This window comes from Pimephales promelas, chromosome 12, assembly GCF_988280905.1.
Source record: "Pimephales promelas chromosome 12, fPimPro1.hap1.1, whole genome shotgun sequence".
Taxonomy (NCBI): Eukaryota; Metazoa; Chordata; class Actinopteri; order Cypriniformes; family Leuciscidae; genus Pimephales; species Pimephales promelas.
The window spans coordinates 18,693,636-18,713,400 of record NC_142780.1 but is presented as its reverse complement, the minus strand read 5'-3'; the positions used below and the strand labels follow the sequence as shown (position 1 = coordinate 18,713,400).

Genomic DNA, 19,765 nt, shown 5'->3' with positions numbered 1-19,765 from the left:
TTGATATGACTTTATAATCTTCATCATTTTTAATTATAGTCTTAAGCCTAGTCTTAAGTTAATGACTGCATTCATTTGAATGAATATTATATTTTCTTTCAAAATTGTGAAACTCCACTGACTTTTTTTCTATTGCATTTGCATATATTAATTAATTCCACATTCAAAATTATTACATTTAATGTCCTAAATATTACCTCCAATAAAAACGCTTTAAAATCGGTATCTGCCAAACAATTGAGTTATAATACATATGTGTTTTCACAAGGTGAAGCTATTTATGAGATGTGCTTTACTACAAAATAGTAATATCTATGAAGACCCAATCCCTGAGAAGTATATTGTTGATCTAAATCTCACCATTAGCCAACTATTTAGCAAATCTGAAACAAAATGAATTCCCTTATCAAAGAGAAACTATTGTTTTTAATTGTATCCTGTTTGTGTTCTTCTAACATTCAGTAAGCAGTCAGCACGAGTGTAAAGGGAAATTAAGCTTAAAAGGCTAATTTCCAAGCTTCTGGTGATTGCTTATAATAATTCGACAGTTTAAGAGTTAGACAATAGCAGACATTTTGATCAGACACACATTTTTTCAAATAATAAATTGGTGATATAAAACCATATAAAATTCTCCTGGGCAAACAATGTTTTAGCCAATTGATTAAAAAATAATATTAATGGGAGGGATATTAATTAATATTTAAGTTTATTTTCCCAAATAAACTTAAATAACGCTTTATTAAATATTAAGCACATACATACAAAGAGAGTCTGTGAAAGTCTAAGGATCACCACATCTAAGGATAGCCAGGTTCCAGCCAGCTAGTAAAAAGTTTCAGATGTAAATTTGCAAATGTATATACCAAGATATCTAACCACAACTGAAATGTCAAAATTATGAACAGTCAAAATCTCTACTGATTGACAGAAAGGCCCGAGGCATGCATCCGAGAACAATTGTAACGCCTTTAAGATAATGGAACCCATTATGAAGTCCCTTTAAAGTAGACACAGATACATTATAAAGGGTCTGTACAGTCCTTGAAAGGGACTTTGGTACCGGTTTCACCCATTCTTCACCAAAGCCGAAACGCAGAAAATTGTACTTATTACTGATGTTATATTGAACCATAGACAGTATTGAACCAGCAGAGTCCCAGGTGACGCATTTTTGCAAGTACGCTGTACTTTTGAGGAATTCTATTGGTGGAGTTGAAAACTGCTGTGGACCAATGACATCGCGCTTTGTTGAGACGTTCAAAATAACATTTCTGACAGATACGAAAGGACTGGGCCATAAATCGGTGAGTTGTTTATTTTATATAACTGGAACAATGTTTTTACGAGTAATCCAAGGTTACCTACAATTTATTTAATTGAATAACACCTGACGTCTCGGAGACTCGACTGGGGGAGACATTCGCCCTTTGATAACGGGCGGGTTCCGCCAAACTACCACCGAAGAAGCGCGTGCCGCCCTTCTTCGGCGCTTCTCGCTCGCTCGCGCTATGCTTTCAATGTTTGAGCGCGACCGAGCACCCACAGCGGCTGCACTTTGAACACATAACGGTCAATAAACCAAAGACTGTAGTTCTGTAAATATATATTTATAACATATGAACTGTTTAGTTAAAGCTAGCAGGCTAAAAGCTAGCAGGCCAACAGAGCCCGCTGGTTGAGGCTGTGTTAGCTAACCGGTGTTAGTTAGCTTGTGTCGAGTGCTATGATCGTACTGCTGTCTATCCAGATCCTCCATGAGTAACACAAGTTTGGTGGAAGAGAGAAACCCATGTAGTTAATCAACCGTTTTAGGTGTTTGCTATAGACATAGGTAACGTTAATAGTGTATTAATGGGAGTGCCTACTGAAATCAAAAGCAGAATTTGATTCAGAGTTTATTACAGAAGCTCAAGAGATTCATTAATATCGATTGTTTTATGTGACATACTATTATTTTTAATGTGTCGTATGACTGATTTGCGAATTCGTTATTAATGATTCTAAATCTGCTTTTTGACAGTACTCTAGAAGACAATGATGACTTGTTTTTTTTTTATACAGTTTTTTCTAATATTCAAGTAAAATCATATGTATTATACATAATAACAATCAGTTGTTTTTGTCATATATATATATATATATATATATATATATATATATATATACATAATTACAGCTTAATTTTAAATAATATAAAATTAATAATATATTTAATTTGGTGATTGTTGGGTATATCATCCATTGCTGGGTGATAGATATTCTGTTAGAGACCTAGGCCTACCTAACTTATGTTACCTCATGACATTTTTTAAAATATTGTTGACTCCTATTGAAGAACCAATATATTTCGACAAGTATCGGTCAAATTGAAAATCAGGACATTTTTAACCATTACTGAATAAATTGGCCAGGTTAACCTTACTGACATGTACTATACAGGCGATTGCCTTCTAGTGAAAGGAGGGATCATTTGATATCCAGAATTTGCAGAGAGGTGGACAAAGTACACAACTTCCTTAGACACTACTTGCCAAATATTACTCTGTTAAAAGTAAAAGTTGTAAAGACTGATTTTTACTTAAGTAAAAGTACAGAAGTACTCGTTTTTTAAAAGTACTTAAGCATCAAAAGTAAATGTCAGTGCATTGTTTTATTATTGTGTTATGTAAAACTTACAGTACCGTATGCCTCTGAATCTATGCCTGCCTACCTACCCTCATATCAATATCAAATTTATTTTTAGAACACAGTTCCAGTTGTGGGATTGAATGTGGGATTGTATAAGTGCACTCAATAACGGTTTTTGGACACCCAAATGGCTGTTCCCTCAAATAGTGCTCTTTTTAAAGTTTTTGGGCTTTTAGTTATGAATATGTTAGCCTTACTGTTATCTATAGGCTAGTGTCCTCCAAAACAATGACAAAATTCACATTTAGAAGACCAAATCCAACGTTGAAAATGACAGGTGGATGTCAGATTGACATTAACAATCTGACGCTAACGTCAGATTGACGTTAACTCCAATTTCAGACAGACGTCGTATTATGGTTATTATGGTAGAAAATAGAAATCGGGTTGACATCAGAAACCAACACCAGTCGGGTTCTGATGTCAACCCGACTGTCATTTCCAACCAAAATCACAGAAATGTAGTTCAGTAAAAAGTACGACATTTGTCCTTCACATGTAGTGAAGTTAAAGTAGAAGTTTCCAGAAAAAATAATACTCATGTAAAGTACAGATACTCAAAAAGTGTAGTACGTACAGTACGTAAATGTACTTAGTTACTGTCCACCTTGTTTACATACATTTAGGTGCAGCTTTGCATGTTTATGATTGTCAGGATGAATTTGACTCTCGTTTAAGCTTGCTCTGTGATATTCCAGCTGTAATTATTTAGTCTTCAGTTCTGTGCTGTCTTGATAAATTATGCTGATTGAAACTAATGAGCATGGCTTTGTTTTTACCACAGTTTGCACGTCATGTACAGTAGCGCTCAGCCCCCACATTATGTCACGGATAATATGCTGTAAGGACATTTCACTTGCCATCTGCAATGGAATGTGTATTATTTTACATTCATCCTCCTTTCTTTCTTAAAACAACCCAGTCCATCCTCTTCCTGTCAACTTAAAGGTTCTCTAAACGATCCTGGGTGACGTTCGAACTATTGTCAAACAAAACGGAGGCTAGCTAGACCCCCCCCTCCTCCGCATCTGGTCTCCTCCCCCTCCCTTCTGTGCTTCCTAAAACAGTTGTGAACGTGACTCTTGATGCTTCTCTCTCCTTCACACACCCCCTTCATGTGCACGCTCACTAACCCCCCAAACCCACCCTCAAATAATTCTTGCCAGTGATTGGCCGGAACACTGTTTGTTAAGGTTTCGTGGTGCAGGTAAGCCAAGATCGTTTTTGTTGCCATTTGTGGTGTCTACAGAGACCACGTTTTTTTTACAGTGTGTTCAGGGGACAGGCAGCTAGCGGATAGTTAGGAGATATTTGCTGTATGTGACAAAAAAAATATTTTGGCCTGACATCACTTAGAGCACCTGTAATGGAGGTGTGACATGCAGCCGAATCGGCCAAAAAAACATCCACTCGTCAAACTAAAGCTTTAGTTTCTTTTTTTGTTTAGTACACAGCAAGCATTGCTGTTGTAATGCCAAAGGCTGCATTTATTTGTTGTCTAAAAAAGTATGCATTAAACTTTCTAAAAATGATCTTTCACTTTTTTGTTAAATGAATGTTAAAGGAATAGTTCACCTAAAAATCAAAATTCTGTCATCATTTACTCACCCTTAAGTTGCTCCAAACCTGTATGAATTTCTGTTTCTGCTGAACACAAAAGAGTACATTTTGAAGAATGTCGGTAACCAAACAGTTGATGGACCCCATTGACTTCCATTGAATGGAAATAAAAAATACCACAGAAGTCTGTGGTTACAAACATTCTTCAAAATGTCTTCTTTTTCAGAAATTACATTTTTGGGTGAACTATCCCTTTAAGTGCTAAATATTTATTTGAAAAATTTTGTTGGATTGCTTCATTTTATTTTTAATTGTACATTTTCTGGGCGCTGTTATTGGAATCAGACCTTAAAATTTTACCCTCTTAGCGAATGATTTCATTTCTTGGCTTTATGTGTGTATTATTGTTTATATCAACATATTCTTGTTTGTTTCGAGCAGCCATGGAGTCGTCTTCTGTGTACATGTGCTTTCCCTGTTACCGGGAGTTTCCCACACTAGAGGAAGTGCTTGCACATCAGATGACCTGCACTGCAGAGACTCCACAGCTCCTGCCCAATGAGACGCCTATCGAGGCTGCAGCCGCCGCTGCTGGTCTGTCACAGGTACACTCACTTCACCCCTAAACTAATTCAAAGCTTTAACCCACACAGGGAGTCACCTCTTTCCTAAGAGTCACATCATGACATAGATAGATTTGTCAAATTCCTTCTCATTAAATAATAATTTCTCTTTGTGGTGTTACTCTACTCGTTATCTCTAAATGGGGTTCATTAACATGCGTTTCCTGAAAGCCAGTGAAAAATTTAATCTATTTTATTCCCTTAAAACCCCTTGAACTTGTAACTATAATTATCTCAAATAGACTAGAAAATTTGATGAGCAGCTTCCCATAATCCTGATTGGTGTACTGAAAGGATATGTGAAAGGATCATTTTGTAAGCGTATGGTTTTTGGTAAGGTTTTTTTTATTTTTTGCGCAGCTTCTAATTTGCCTCTTCACTACAGGGGGGAAATTAGGCACTTGAGATTCTGTCTTTTACGCTCTGATGTGTATGCACTTTTACTGTAGTAGTTGTAAAAACAGTCAAGTCTGAATTCATGCTTGACTGTTTTTCTAATGATTTGAATTGCTCTCTTCAAGCTAGATATTAGTCACAGTTGAAATTTTTTTTTCTGTCTTTCTGCTTTTTAAACAAGTAGCAAATCACCACTCAGAAAAAAAGTACATCAACTGAGAAAATGTGCATTTTTTCATTATTGTGTTGCTACAGACTAGGCCTTCCACATAACTTTAACTATTTCCCTATATCAAGTTTTTTGTATATTTTATTGCTCAGACCCTCTTTAATGTTTTCTTATTATTATTAAATGTTAAAATGCTAAAAAGCTGTTTAGGCCTGTTGTTATAACTTTCTGTATACTTTTTAATTATATCTAAATGCTGAAGGCTATAATTACTTATTTCATTCACAGAAAAAAAAAATATTTATGGATACAAATAGAAGTAAAACCCAATTACAACCCGATAAACAATGTATAAAAAACCCACACTTATGACTCAGACACAGAGCCAAATAAGAACATGAAGTGACATGAAGATATCGGTAGTTAGTTTTTTTGTTTTTGTTTATTTAGCATGAGTTATTTTATTACATGTTTTATATCAATAGTTTTCACCTTATTTTTACCATTATATATTATAATGCTGCTCCATATCAGCTGGTGGACGAGACGACGCTGCAGTCTGTTCTGCCCATTCGCAGTGTCATCGTCTCTTTGACTTTGTTTTTAGATCTCCATCAGATCTCCATCTGCTCTTATCTCATTTGAAACATCCACGCTGAAAATAGATACAACATAAGTGCATCTGCCCATCCGGTTTATGGATGTCCTCAGCAAAACCTCCCTGTCTCTCTGAGTCATCCTCTCTACTCTTAATACCCTCTCATCAAGATGGCTTAAGTGGGTGCTTAAACTATATAAAAAAAAACACTAACAGTTTTGTGCCACGTCAGTTTAATAGGCTGTCGCAGCCGATTGCGTCAAATGATGGTAGCACGGACCCCCACACCGTGCCCTTAGTAACACTGAATGCTAGCTTGAATTGAGTGTGACATGAGCTAACTCTTTGAGTGGATTTTTACATTCGGCATGCGAGTGTTTCTTTTCTGTGACTGTGTTCAGGAAGAAGTTGAACCTGTTTGTACTTTTTAGTGTATATAAAATATTAAAGGAGTGGTACAATGCTGGTACAAGAGGACATAATGTCCACTCTGAAAAGCTGGAAATAAAATCTAAGCAAAGAAAAAAATTAATAAAGCAAAACTCAAGCTTTTTTTTTTTACAAACACCTCAGTATGTTCTTAGACTCCCTGGAGAATTTATAATAAGTCTATGACAAATAATCTAGTATCAATGATAAATACAAGGAAAAATATTTTTAAAATGTTTTAAACCCATGTGTGTAATTTTAATTTATATAACTTTAGAAAATGTTAAAAGAAATATATGTACAGTGTGTGTGTTTGTATATATATATTTAGGTCAAATTAATATTTTAAGAGACATATTGACCTAGCAGTGTAAAAAAAATTATGCAAATCTTTTAATGAGGCTTTTTTCCCCCTGTAGTATTTTTCCCTTTTTTCACCCTGACATTTTTTACGTTATCCTCGCCATATATGTCAAAATTAATTATAGTTCAGAAATCAAAACATGAAAATCCTAGAAGGGGTTTATTCAATTAATTGTAGTTTTTAGTAGTAGCATTTTTAACGGTATTTAAAATAAATAAATAAATAATGAATTCAAGGGTCCTTGACCCAAATTCCCTCTACAATTGTTATAGCAGTTCATCAGATAACTTGATGTGTATGTTTTCTGTCATCTCACTAGGTGGCGATGCAGGCTATGTCCAATCCCCAGAACCAGTCTCAGACAGCTGTTGATTTGTCTACTCTGCTAGCACAGAAGAAAACTTTTCAGTCCGATGCTCCGCGTGTTCTGTACCAGTGCGCCGACTGTGAGGTTCTCTTTGATGCTCTGTCACTGTGGCAACAGCACCGCAAGACGGGCTGTTGCCTTGAGACAGGACCTGGTCCTGGAGGAGAACAGAGTGTAGAAAGTCTCGAAACAGCAGCCCAACCGCTACCTGACCAGCCACAATACCAGGACGCTGAGCAGGCACACAAACAGATGGGGGAGAGCACTAGTCAAGAATTTGTGGAGGTTTCTGAAAGAGTTGCGACACATGCGATCTCTCAGCAGGGCGGAGCAGGCGACAGTGTCCCCAATGAACCTCCAGCTGTGCCTGGGGAGACCCAGGCTCAAGAGAACAGCCCAGTCACAAGGCGAAGGGGGCAGAAGAAGGCCAAACCCCCCTCCAGCTTGCTCTGCGTGGAGTGTGGACAAAGCTTCAGTATGGTTCCAGAGCTTGTGACTCACCGCAAGACTCAACATGGCTTGAAAGACGCCATACACCGGTGCACGGTGTGCGGAGAGGGCTTCCTCAACACCACCCTTTTCCTCTATCACCGTAAGCAGCACCGTTCAGAGGTGGAGGACGAACCCAAGCAGGCACCACCTACCATTCCACAGCTTTCCACAGCCATGCTGGAGGCCCCAGGTGAGGGACTTTTGCTTTTAGCCACAGCGGGAGAAGGCCAGAGCCTAATGGAGGTGACCACTCTGGAACAGACCATAACTGAGACCCCTGTAGCACATGTGGAGGTTGAGCTGGACAGTGATGGGATGCGAGGAACTGAGCAGGAACCTGCTGTGGAAGGCACAGAGATTTTGGTGGAGGAAAGAGACGGATCTAAGCAGGACGAAGGAATGGAGGTGGTCATTGATAAGATGGAGATGGAAATGAGCACTGTGGTTGAGGAGACCCAAGCAGAGGTGGAAAGTAATGCCGTTGATGAATCTGTGACGGGACCCTCCTCTGCTTTCCTCTGCCATCAGTGCGGATCTGTTTTCACTAGCGATCAGGAGTTGGCCACACACCGCAGAACCGAGCACAGCCTCGAGGCGGCGTTGCACACTTGCACTGAGTGTGGGGCTGAGTTCATGAGCACCACGCAGTTCCTGTACCATCGCCGGGAGCATAAGAACACAGCTGCGGGACGTCAACCCGGTGCTGAAGTGAAAAGCAGACACTACCCTGCTGCAGCTCCAGCTATTGCTGTGAAACCCAGAGAGAGCGTGAACCTCAGGCAAACAGGTCAGACTGAGTTTAAGACGCAATTCCAAAGAGACCTACTAAGTAGGATATCCGTACATGCTCTGTTGTTTGGGTGGTTTTCTAACTGATAATGTAACTCCAGGTTTATGATTCTAGGCTGTGCTGGGTCTTAAAATAGTCAGACCTATATACATTAAGTAACTCAGAAGAGAACTTTTGTACAATTGAGAAATTGTTGAAAACCATGCTTAAGGGCTGGTTACTCAAGTCTGACATTATTTACTCAACCTCAAGAAGACTCTTATGCTCAAAAAGGCTACGTTCATTTGATTAAATAAAAACAGTGAAAACCGGAATATATTCTGAAATATTATCATACTTTTATTAATATGGAAAACTGATACCTGCTAAGTATTACAAATTTCTGGTATCTGATATTGACAGATTGTGATTATGGCCATTACTTAATTAGTATTTCACAATGTTCATAATGTTTAAGCCTGTAACGTATCAAATTAATTTGATATTACCGTGTTTCTGTCAAATGCAGCAGCAGCAGCAGCAACTGGAGACGGTGCCATTGAGGCACCCGCCAAGCTGAGCCGCGACTGGTCACGCACCGCCCTTCCCCACGAGTGCCCACACTGTGGCCAGGGCTTTACTCGGCGCAGCCGCCTGCGTGAGCATGTGTTCCAGCACACGGGCGAGAAACTCTTCAACTGCAAAATTTGCAAAAAGAACTTCCCAACTCCGGCCAACCTGCTGCGTCACAACCTGACCCACGGAGGATCCCGCATATTCAACTGCCCCCTCTGTGACAAGCGCTTCTTCCAGCCGACGTCACTTAAACGGCACATGCTGATTCACCAGGGGAAACCCCCGGAACGCAGGGTCAGAGGCAGAGGGAAAGGCAGGGGACAATCAAATGATGGGCGTCTACACATCTGCCCAGAGTGCCCAGCCAGCTTCAAGTTTGAGACCCAGCTGAAGAGTCACAGGTCTGTGTTTTACCCAGCAATCTAACTTCATTATTTGCTCACCATCATGCATTTCTTCTGCAAAACAAAAAAATAATTATTTTGTCTGGGCTATGAAAGTGAATGGGGTCCAAAACACTTAATTTATGGACAGAAAAAAAAAAAACACTTCCAAAATATCTTCTTTGGTTTCAAACAGATCAAACAGCCTTGGTTTGGAATGACACAACTGTCTCTTTAAATATATTCATCCTCCTCCAATAGCTTGTTCTCAGAGATGATTGATATTAAATCTGACTGTAAATAGAGATTGAAAGGTATAAGTAGTCAGCAAGAACCTAAATTGTCTGGCACTGCTTACAAATCCGATTTGGTTTTCAAATCTAATCTTTACAAGCGACTGTCCACACTGTGATTTAGCAAGTGATGAAATCTGATCCGTTTGTTCAGACGGTGTAGTCAGTATCCGATGCATCGACATGGCTTGCTGGAGTAATGGTGTAAGTAAACGTCACCACGATGCCAGTGTTTCTCAAACAACAACTCAAACTAGCTCTCAGTGTGGGAAGAGAGGACTGAAAGCTGCCTCTTCTCCTGTCTATCATGACAGCTCGCTGCCAGGCTGAACTACGAGGCGTGTGAACAGATGCATTTTGTGTATATAGTGAAAATGATACAGTTGTAAACATGGAAGGTATTACAAGTGGTTTTTTTTTTTTTTTTGTGCAGTGGAAACGGCATATTTTTTGAGTGGGAACTAAAGATGACACCAGACCAATCACAGAGATGTCTCTGTTGGTTATCAATATCAAGCCCTGTTCGTGCCCTTCCTTGTTATGGTCTGTGACCCTACAGGTTTTTCTTTACCAGAAGCACTTTGCCTGTCAAACCGTGCAACGTCAAGAAGACGTCTGATTAGTCTTTTTAGAGAAGTGATCAATTAAACAAGACCCTCTGACATTTCTCACTGACTCCCATGTGGTGTATTTAGCAATGCCTTCATTTGGCAGCCAGTCAATGTGAATCTTGCAGAAATCAGAACAGGAGCACTAAACTGTCACCCTGGACATTCAGCATCTTTTGTAAAAAAAAATGGAAAAATGGTAAAATAATATTAGGGAAAAGGGTGGCAGATAGCTGGGTCAGTAAGATTCAAATCAAATTTGTCAGGAAATACATTTGTTATGTTTCAGTAGATTTCTATTTAAAATAAATGCTATTAATTCTTTTAAACTTTCAATTGATCAATGAATCTTAAACAAAATTAAGCTGCACAACTGTTTTCAACTTTAATTATAGGAAATGTTTCTTGAGCACTAAATCAGCATATTAGAAATGAATGCAGAATTGAAAAAAACACTTGGGGAGCTGCCGATGGGATAAAGAAATCAGTAGAGTGAAATGTTCTTTCTACTGAAGTACCATAATGATGATGGTCTAGTGTGAGATATGACTGTCTTTGGTGTCATTAGTGTTTTGACTACATTTGAACGTGCTGTTATTTAACCTGGTATAAGTTGAATTCTTCTAAACAAGTTCAATATGTAGAACTGAAGAATGCCTTTTTATAATACATAATGTAAGATCATAATGCCTATTTATTTTAAACTCTATCCACAGGGGCTTTCATTACTGAATTTCTCATAATGGTATGTGACACAGGAGTAAAACACATTAATGCTGCATTAATACAGGCCTATTATCTCTCAAACATCGAAGTTTCTTGATTTTCCAGAGCACTGTGATACAGCTAATAAGCATATGTCAGTAATTTACTGAAACTGTGTTGTTAATTGAAATGTCAGTAATTAAAAAAATTAAAGATGATCTCGTTTTTCCAGTCATTTTACTGAGGGCACCGGTTAAAGATGACATTGCGATGAAACTGAGAAGTAAATACGAGCAGTAATTATTGGTGTCAGCAATAATTACTGAGGTCCCTGGTGATTTGAATCCCAATGCGAGTGGGATTAAAGACATTTATAGAGGCTGCCACTCTCCCGCACGCCTATGTTTAATGACTTTTCTTCAGCTCAAAGTTAAAGCTGCATTATTTTTCTCTATGTTAATAATACCTTTATGCGAGTGCATGACTGTGTGGCTTATGAAATGTGGGTGAATTTAAACGTGGCTTTTCTCACATAGCGATTGTTTCTGGATTGGCTCCAGGGATTGCAAGATGTAGCCTTTCTTATTCACTTTCTCTCTTTTTTTTCCCTGTTCTAGACTCCTACACACCAGCCATCCCTTCCCTTGCAATGTGTGCGGGGAGGCATTTATACGACGCAAAGAGCTGGACCTCCACTCTCTCATCCACCAAGGTCAGCCTACAGGAAACAATTACACATTCAGCCTTTTGTCCTTACGAGCTCTCATTCACACACTATTTGTATTGCGCTCAAGTGTTAGGATTAAGGCTGTCGTTTGATTAAAAATATAATCATATACTGATTAATTGAATTAAGTAAGTGCATATCAATATTTGCAGAGAAAAGGCTCCAAATGAACATATTTCAAAGGCATTATATCATTGTAGCAGACAAAAGACATTACAAAAAAGTACCTATATATTGTCTTTATATAAAAATGAATTATTGCATTATTGTTTTTAATTTTATTATATACATATACATTTATTTATATATATATATATATATATATATATATATATATATATACAATGTAATTTTTGGTTAATATCTCTCTTTTATGTCTCTCTATTTCTCATAGTTTATGTATATACTCTCTCACTCTCTCTCTCTCTCTCTCTCTGTGTGTGTGTGTATATATACACAGCGTTTACTAAATGAGGCAAGGGTGTAGAGTTACTGGCAGACAAAAGACATAACAAAAAAAGTACCTTTAGAAGTCTATATTGTCTTTATATAAAAATGAATAATTGCATTACTGTTTTTAATTGTATTATTTACTATTAAAATTTATAAAATAAATATAAAAATTTAAATATTAATAAAATTTAATTTTATTATATATATATATATAGTGTAAAATGTAATTTTTGGTTAATATCTCTCTCTTTTATGTCTCTCTATCTCTCATAGTTTATGTATAGACCATTTTGCAAGATGTTACCAACACTGGTCCAGAAGCACTTCCTGTTACAGTTTTTTAATACTACATAAAAGCTGGGATAAAATACAACCAACAGAACATATAAAAATGAATCAAAAAGTTAAACAAACATCTTTAAGATGTTTTCTTTACATGTGAAATAAAGAAAACAGTTACAAACTGAAACAGGAAGTGTTTCTGGACCAGTGTTGTTTACATCTTGCAAAATGGTCTATATTCTCTCTCTCTGTCAATTCAATTCAATTCAAAGGGGCTTTATTGGCATGAAAGTTTTTCAAACAATGTTGCCAAAGCATATACAAAATATATAAATACTATATATATATACATACATACATACATATACACACATACACACACATATATATATATATACATACACACATACATACACACACACATATACACAAACATTTAACACAATATCTGGATATATCTGTGTGTGTGTCGATCACTCACTCACTGCCCCTCAGGTTGTGGCATGTTTGTATATATTGGGCAGCAAGATAAGTTTTGTCTCCTTCTCCCAGGAGAAAGTTTAATTTAGAAATGTCACCCAAGTCTTTGAAATTTGGGATTATATAGTTAAATTTGTTAAAGTAAAGGTTCCTTGTGTCTTTGAACGCTTCACATTTTAGGAGAAAGTGCATCTCTGTCTCTCTCGCTCTCTCTCTGTCTCTCTCTGTCTCTCTCTCTCTCTCTCTCTCTCTCTCTGTGTGTGTGTGTGTGTGTGTGTATATACACCGCGTTTACTAAATGAGGCAAGGGTGTAGAGTTACATTTAAGCTATTTAGGGCATGAATATTTTTTTTTCAATGATAAAAATATGTCATTGTCAATGAAATATGCCATTTTGGTGATCAAAGATGAGTTTTAAGGGATCAAATATTGATTTTTGTAACAGCGATTCAATATATATTAAATGCTGTAAAGATCATGGACATCCCTAATACACTCACAAACTCACTCAATTCTCCACAGCTCTGTCTGGGTTCATGTTTGTGTTTCTGACCACACACACACACACACCAACTCTTTGACAGATCTTTCAAATGAATGAGCTTTCATCGATTCCTTTCCAGTAAATAGATGGGGTCAGAGGTCACATTGATCAGGATGGCTTGTGTGTGTATCGATAAGATCAGCTGCTGATCACTATCACCTCTGATCAGAGGTGAACAGAGGTGAGATGTTGATCACTATCACCTCCGAACAGAGCCTCTTACATGTATCAGTCCCCTGCCGCAGATGTTCCTCCCTTTAGCTAAGCAGGGGGAGAGAATGAAGCAGGGTCATTTTCTTATATAGGTGTAAACAAGGGAGTGCAGTGTTGCTTAGTAGAAGCTTTTAAAAGCCTGTAAAGGTCAGTGAAGCAGTCACAGTCTGACAGTTTGAATGCTCTGCTTCTAAACATCACATCACCCGTGACCCCCTTAAAGTGCTGTTATTTCTGTGTGCACTGTGCATTCTGTGAAATGTCTGCTTATCAGCCGCCCTCCCTCTGATTGGTACTGTGTGAAATAGGTGGATCTTTTTGGCCCCCTCTTCGTCTGCAGCCCTCTTTTCAGATAAGGAACAAACAATACGTGTTTGTGTGTTTATTCATTTGATAAGAAGCCATAGATGTATTTCTGCTCGAGTGTGCGTAAGGAAACGTGTGCATAAACATAAGTATCTCTCATGTGCGATGCATCTGAAGCCAAAGACTAGAGGGGTCTGTTTGGCTCTCCATTTCTCTTATTGTAGATAAGCACTTTATATATGAGTTGGGTAAGTTGGCCACTTTTAACTTAAGTTGTCCTCTAGTCAAGGAGAAATGAGAGGGAAGTAAAACTAAAACAGAAAGTGACTATAACATATGACCATAGGAATTTTAATTCTCGGGGAAGAAAAGGGTCAATTGTCACACCTTTCCCCACATTAGTGGGTAAAATGTGACATCTAATGGGGTACGTTGAATTGTTGAATGATTCATATTTCAATAGCATTTGTTAGAAGAGCCACTGGCACAGTTAACTCTGAAGCATCTGACACGCTTACATTTAATAATCCCAATTTTTTTAAAGGCTTAATGTATTGACATTTCATAAACCTGGATAAATTCGCTTTTATATAAATTACATTTTTACCTGCATGTAGAAGCTTAGGCCCTCAATCAAATATTTGATGGGCCCTTTCTAAATATGGTCATGTGAAAAGAAAAGGGTTGCACAGTTTCTAGTAGTTATATTTTAATGGTATTTTGGGATATCAAAAGCTGGATGAAAATACCAAGTTGTGGATAAAATCTTAAAATGCAGGTAAAGTGTATTTTATATCAATTGAGGCAGATAATTTGCGCATAATATGCACATAAACTAAAATGGAAACACTTTTACCGAATAAATTCCTTGTGCGCAACAAACTCGTGACTTTGTCTCAGCAGATCATGTGATTGGATAAATGGACTAACTAGAAGACTAATTTCTTTGCACAGCATTTCAAATGTTGTTTTAGTCGTTCTGAAATGCCTGAGACAAAGTCTGTTATCAAAATGTTTGGTATAATTACCTTCCAGAACTCAACTGTCTCACACAATTGTGTTCTCACACATCAGACATCCACCTCCAAAGGAAAGATAACACGACGGTGTTTGTTTCATCTGTGCGCTCTCTGAGGGGAAGATAGTTTATTATGTTAGAACAAATAGAATCTCCGGATTAGCTCAGATACAGGGAATATCATTTTAATAACTAATCATGAAACATGATCGGGAATCACCTACAAATGGTGCAAATGGAAATGGTGCTATTTTTCAAATGTTGTATGCGATATTCAAATTTTTCATGTAAGTTAAAATGTGCAACTTTGGATGGAAACAAAGCTAGTGACACATCTTACCCTGCTCTCAAATCCCTGCAATCCTTCTTTCTTTCTTTGTAGATAAAGAACCAAAGACGTGTCCAAACTGCGGCTCTCAGTTCCTGAATCAGACCGTGCTAGACACGCACCTGCAGCGCTGCACGGGGGAGGAGACGGGACGCCGCAGATATAAAGGTCAGGGAAGGGGCAAGGTGGGAGGTCAGCTGGAGTGCGATATGTGCGGCCATCGCTGTGTGACTCAGGATGGTCTCGACCTGCATCGCCTCTCTCACACGGGTCAGACACCCCTGCGGTGCCCGCTCACCCCCTGCAGACGACGTTTCGCCTCCAGTGCTGCATTAGGCGAGCATCTCGTGGCTCACTGCTGTGGAGCATTTGGCAAAAGAAACGCCCCTCGCCGCTTCACATGTGAGTTCTGCGGGAAGGAGTTTGCCTATGCGTCCACCTTCACCGTTCACATGAGAACGCACACCAACGAAAGACCCTTTGAGGTACGTTTCTTTCAGGAAAGAGAGAACTTGAATGGCTCAAATATGTGCTGGTTCCCAATGTTCATGTTTATTTCAATCTTTTGTTTAGTTTGTACAGTTTACTATTTTATTAACCCTCATGTGGTGTTCGGGTCAATTTGACCCGGAGAAGATTTTCTTTTTCCTGAAAATACTAGTTAATGTTATCGCTTTGGACTGAAACTTAGTGACTTTGTTCCCAAGCTGTATAACTATATCTCATTTGTTTTTTGAACATTTTCGTATTTTTTTGTGGGAGTTCTGTTACCTTGTTACACTTGTGGTGTTCCCGGTCAAAAATGACCGGTCTATAAAAAATAGCTTATAAATCACTCATTATACCATATTTTTACCCAATCTTGGATTCAATCTTTTTGTCAACTTGTTCTCTGTTAGGACTGGTTTTATATTTCTGTTTGCATCTGATTAATCGTGGGCCTCGTTTGTCTGAGAGTAGGCATTTCATTTTTTGAGTAAAAAATAAATAATTTATGAATAAATTTGGAAATATTAAATTTTTTTTTGACAAAAATGGCTACTGTTCATCACACTAGTCTACTCTAATGTTTTACCAGGAATTTTGTTTTGAAACTTTTGTTTTGTAAAAAATATGGAACATAGTCACACTTGTGGTGTTCCCGGTCAAAAGTGACCGGCCTATACAAAATAGCTTCTAAATCACTCATTATACCATATTTTCACCCAATCTTGGATTCAATCTTTTTGTCAACTTGTTCTCTTTCAATTAGGACTGGTTTTACATTTCTGTTTGCATCTGATTAATTGTGGGCCTCATTTATTTGAGAGTAGGCATGGTAAAAAATGGTCACAATGGGCGACCATTGAAAGTGAATGGGAGAGACTATTTTTTTTCATGTACACATATGAGCATGTGTGCTTGCAAACATCGAGCCCTTGGACCTGTGCATGTATCGATACATTTATACTTTTTTAACTATATTAAATATTTCCAATATTAATGCTTTTAATATAGCCTTGGTGAGCATAAAAGACAAATAATGTAGTTTTTAAAGCTATAAATATTTAATTAATTTATCAACATAAAACATGAAAACCTAAGCTATTCATTTGTAGATAAAATGCTTATTTATTGGCTTTTATACTTATTTCAATTTACATGTTGCAAACTTATAGTTATACAATTTTTACAGCATACATTTTTTGTTTTTTCATAAGAATTTTGTCAGATCTTTGTAATAAAATCGTGTGTTCAGATCATTTTCGTCTAGTCTACCTCGTTAGTCATAATCAGAAAATCTTTCATCGTCACAATCTTTTCACATTTTCTCACATCTGTTTCAGTGCACTCATTGTGGGAAGCGTTTCCGGCAGCTTCCGCACCTGCAGGATCACGAGCGCATTCACAGCGGCGAGCGGCCGTTCACGTGCTGGGTGTGCGGTAAAAGCTTCAGTGTAGCAGCCAGGCTGACGGAGCACGCCCGTGTGCACAGTGGAGAACGCCCGTACGTCTGCCCTCGCTGTCCCACTGCCTTCCGCTCACGACCCAACCTCGACAAACACATGCGTCTGCACGCCAACGACCCCGTGGATCCTTCTGCACAGCTGGATGATGATGCAGCAGTACAGACCATCCTCTTAGTACAGGAGTCTGCCTCCTCTTCACCATCCTCCTCGTCCGCCATGCCTGTGATCCAGGAGGGCATGTTGGTGGCAGAGGAAGGCAACTCTGTGGTCTTCCTGCACCCCAACCTTAGCATGCCCACCATCACTGTGCCCTCTATAAATGTTCCCAACATCTCTGTAGTGGCAGGTCAGGATGTGCCTCACACTATTGAGGTTATTTTAGAGGAGACTGTGTAAAGATGATGGGGGTGGTATGAACATAACATGATTTAGTTTTTTTTTTTTGTTTTTTTTTTGGAAAGGCAGATTCAGCAATAGATAAACAACAGGTCAGATCTTAACAAAAGTCTATTTATATGTGTGGATTTGTGAGAGATGCCTCTTTGACTAGGAAATATTTCGCTTTTGTGATATAGATGTACAACGATTCAGCATCTTTACCCTGGAGAAAACAAAATCACAAGGCCTTTTGTAATTAAATTTCCCACTGTAATTACGTTTTAATTTTATCTTTTCATTTGCCTTTAATACAAAAATTGGACCATAATTTGTGGTGTTAAATTTTAATAAAAAGCTTGAGCTTGTTGATTGGCTGTTAAAGTTTCATTTAAAGAGATTTTTAGGTGTGCAAACTGGAATACAGTCGGTGAGAAAGTGTTCTTGTCAGCTCACCGATGATGACTGCGCGTGAAGCTTGGGCCAGTCAGGGAAAAATCATCTTTGCTGATCATTTTGAATAAATTGAAGGTGCAAGGTCAGAATTTTTAATCATTTAGTTTTATTCTATACCAAGATTGTTATTGATTCTTGCACCACAAACACTCTTAATTCAGAATTAAAGAAGCCATTTCCTTGTAAATAATAATAATAATAATAATAATTCAAAAAAGCTTATTTTGATGTGTTGACTAAAAGCACAATTTAGTGTTAACTGAAGCACAATTACAGAATTTGATTATAATTTTAACTGCTGTGTTGTACGATGTCCTAAATTGCAAGTTATTATACATACATCATTATATACATCATTACAAATGTGTAATTAAGTATATATTTAAATGCATGCCATGCAAGTTTCAATAGAGATTACATTATATTACATTAAAGTATATTTTAGTTTGTAAAAATGATGTCTGTACATTTGGCAACATACTTTAACCCCATTTCAAAAACAGTAAAAGTAATTATTAAATTACAAATTAGTCTTACCTAAGATGGATCAACTAACTGCGTGTAATATAAATTTTAACTAATACATATTCATTTAATTGTAAATAAAATGGAAGTAAGTGTATGAAGAAATTACATTTTATTCACTATGAAGTAGGCTATCTTATTTAGTAGGCCTAAGTATAAGTATTTCCTTAATAAGTACTGCCAAAGTGTAATTCTTTTTCATATGGCGTTAAATGTGTTATTTATTTAAAGTGATTTTTATATAATTCAAATTCAAACTGTTCATCATAGTGATTTTTATATAACTCAATGCAACAAAATAAAATCATTTGCTTGAGTAGATCCAATCATCATCACTGAAATAACTGTCCTGAAATATCACGCTTATTTATTCTACAGTTTCTTTTCGATAATATAAAAATGTGATTGCTTGTCTAACCAATCAGAAGGCTTTTGAGGTGCTTTTCCCTCTGTCATCCATTTAGCGCTTCCATATATGGGAAGCCGGAAGCTGAGCGCGTGATTGGTGATCTTGAAGGTTTTCCTGCGTTTGGAGGATGCGAAAATGTGGGAACTTCTTGGAACGTCTTAAGTAGGCTAGTTTAGCTGTTCAGTGGAATCTTCACTACAATTAAACACAGGTAAAAAAAAAATATATATAACATGGATGGCGGAAGTTCTAGAAAGGCTGGCAACACCTTTAAACATTTAGCCTACCGAAATGTATAGTAATATTAATGTTAGTTCTTTATCCTACCTGTAGGCTATTTACGGTTGCTAAGCAACACGGAGATCATTTGACGCACTGATAATGTGCGCTCCCAGGTGTGCGGCCACTCGGAAAAATGACCAGATACCCGCAGGAAAGAGGCATCATTTGTCCTGCCAATCTGCCTCAGAATTGTGTGCTGAGAACCAGGCCAGTTTTTGTGCTGGCACAAATAAAACAACGTGGGGGAAAGCATTTTAAAGGGATAGTTCATCCAAAAATGTAAACTTTTGTCTTTAATTAGTAGCCTACTCCTCAAAATCCTCATAATGTTCCAAATACTTAAGACTTCCGTTCATCTTGAAAATATTGATTACCGTTCATCCTTAATTAATCA

General features: G+C 37.6%; 1 protein-coding gene across 2 annotated transcripts; it reads left to right on the top strand.

Annotated features, from left to right (window-relative positions):
• Window positions 1–1,147: 1,147 nt before the first annotated feature.
• znf574 (zinc finger protein 574) lies at window positions 1,148–18,069 on the top strand. 2 transcript variants are annotated; one of them, XM_039679910.2, is made up of 7 exons: window positions 1,148–1,307; window positions 4,693–4,856; window positions 7,150–8,476; window positions 8,991–9,435; window positions 11,641–11,735; window positions 15,430–15,860; window positions 17,202–18,069. In XM_039679910.2, exons 2-7 carry the CDS (start codon window positions 4,695–4,697, stop codon window positions 17,718–17,720), a joined length of 2,979 nt encoding a protein of 992 aa, XP_039535844.2. In that variant the 5' UTR covers window positions 1,148–1,307; window positions 4,693–4,694; the 3' UTR covers window positions 17,721–18,069. The 2 variants fall into 2 exon arrangements, with proteins under 2 accessions (XP_039535844.2, XP_039535843.2); XM_039679909.2 differs by having other exon boundaries at window positions 8,988–9,435.
• The last annotated feature ends 1,696 nt before the right edge of the window (window positions 18,070–19,765 follow it).

Bases quoted from the DNA above. Each gene is read 5' to 3' on its own strand.
- znf574 (XM_039679909.2), top strand. From the start codon at position 4,695: ATGGAGTCGTCTTCTGTGTACATGTGCTTTCCCTGTTACCGGGAGTTT. The intron at 4,857-7,149 runs GTACACTCACTT...TCATCTCACTAG, and splicing joins CCGCTGCTGGTCTGTCACAG to GTGGCGATGCAGGCTATGTC. The intron at 9,436-11,640 runs GTCTGTGTTTTA...TCCCTGTTCTAG, and splicing joins ACCCAGCTGAAGAGTCACAG to ACTCCTACACACCAGCCATC.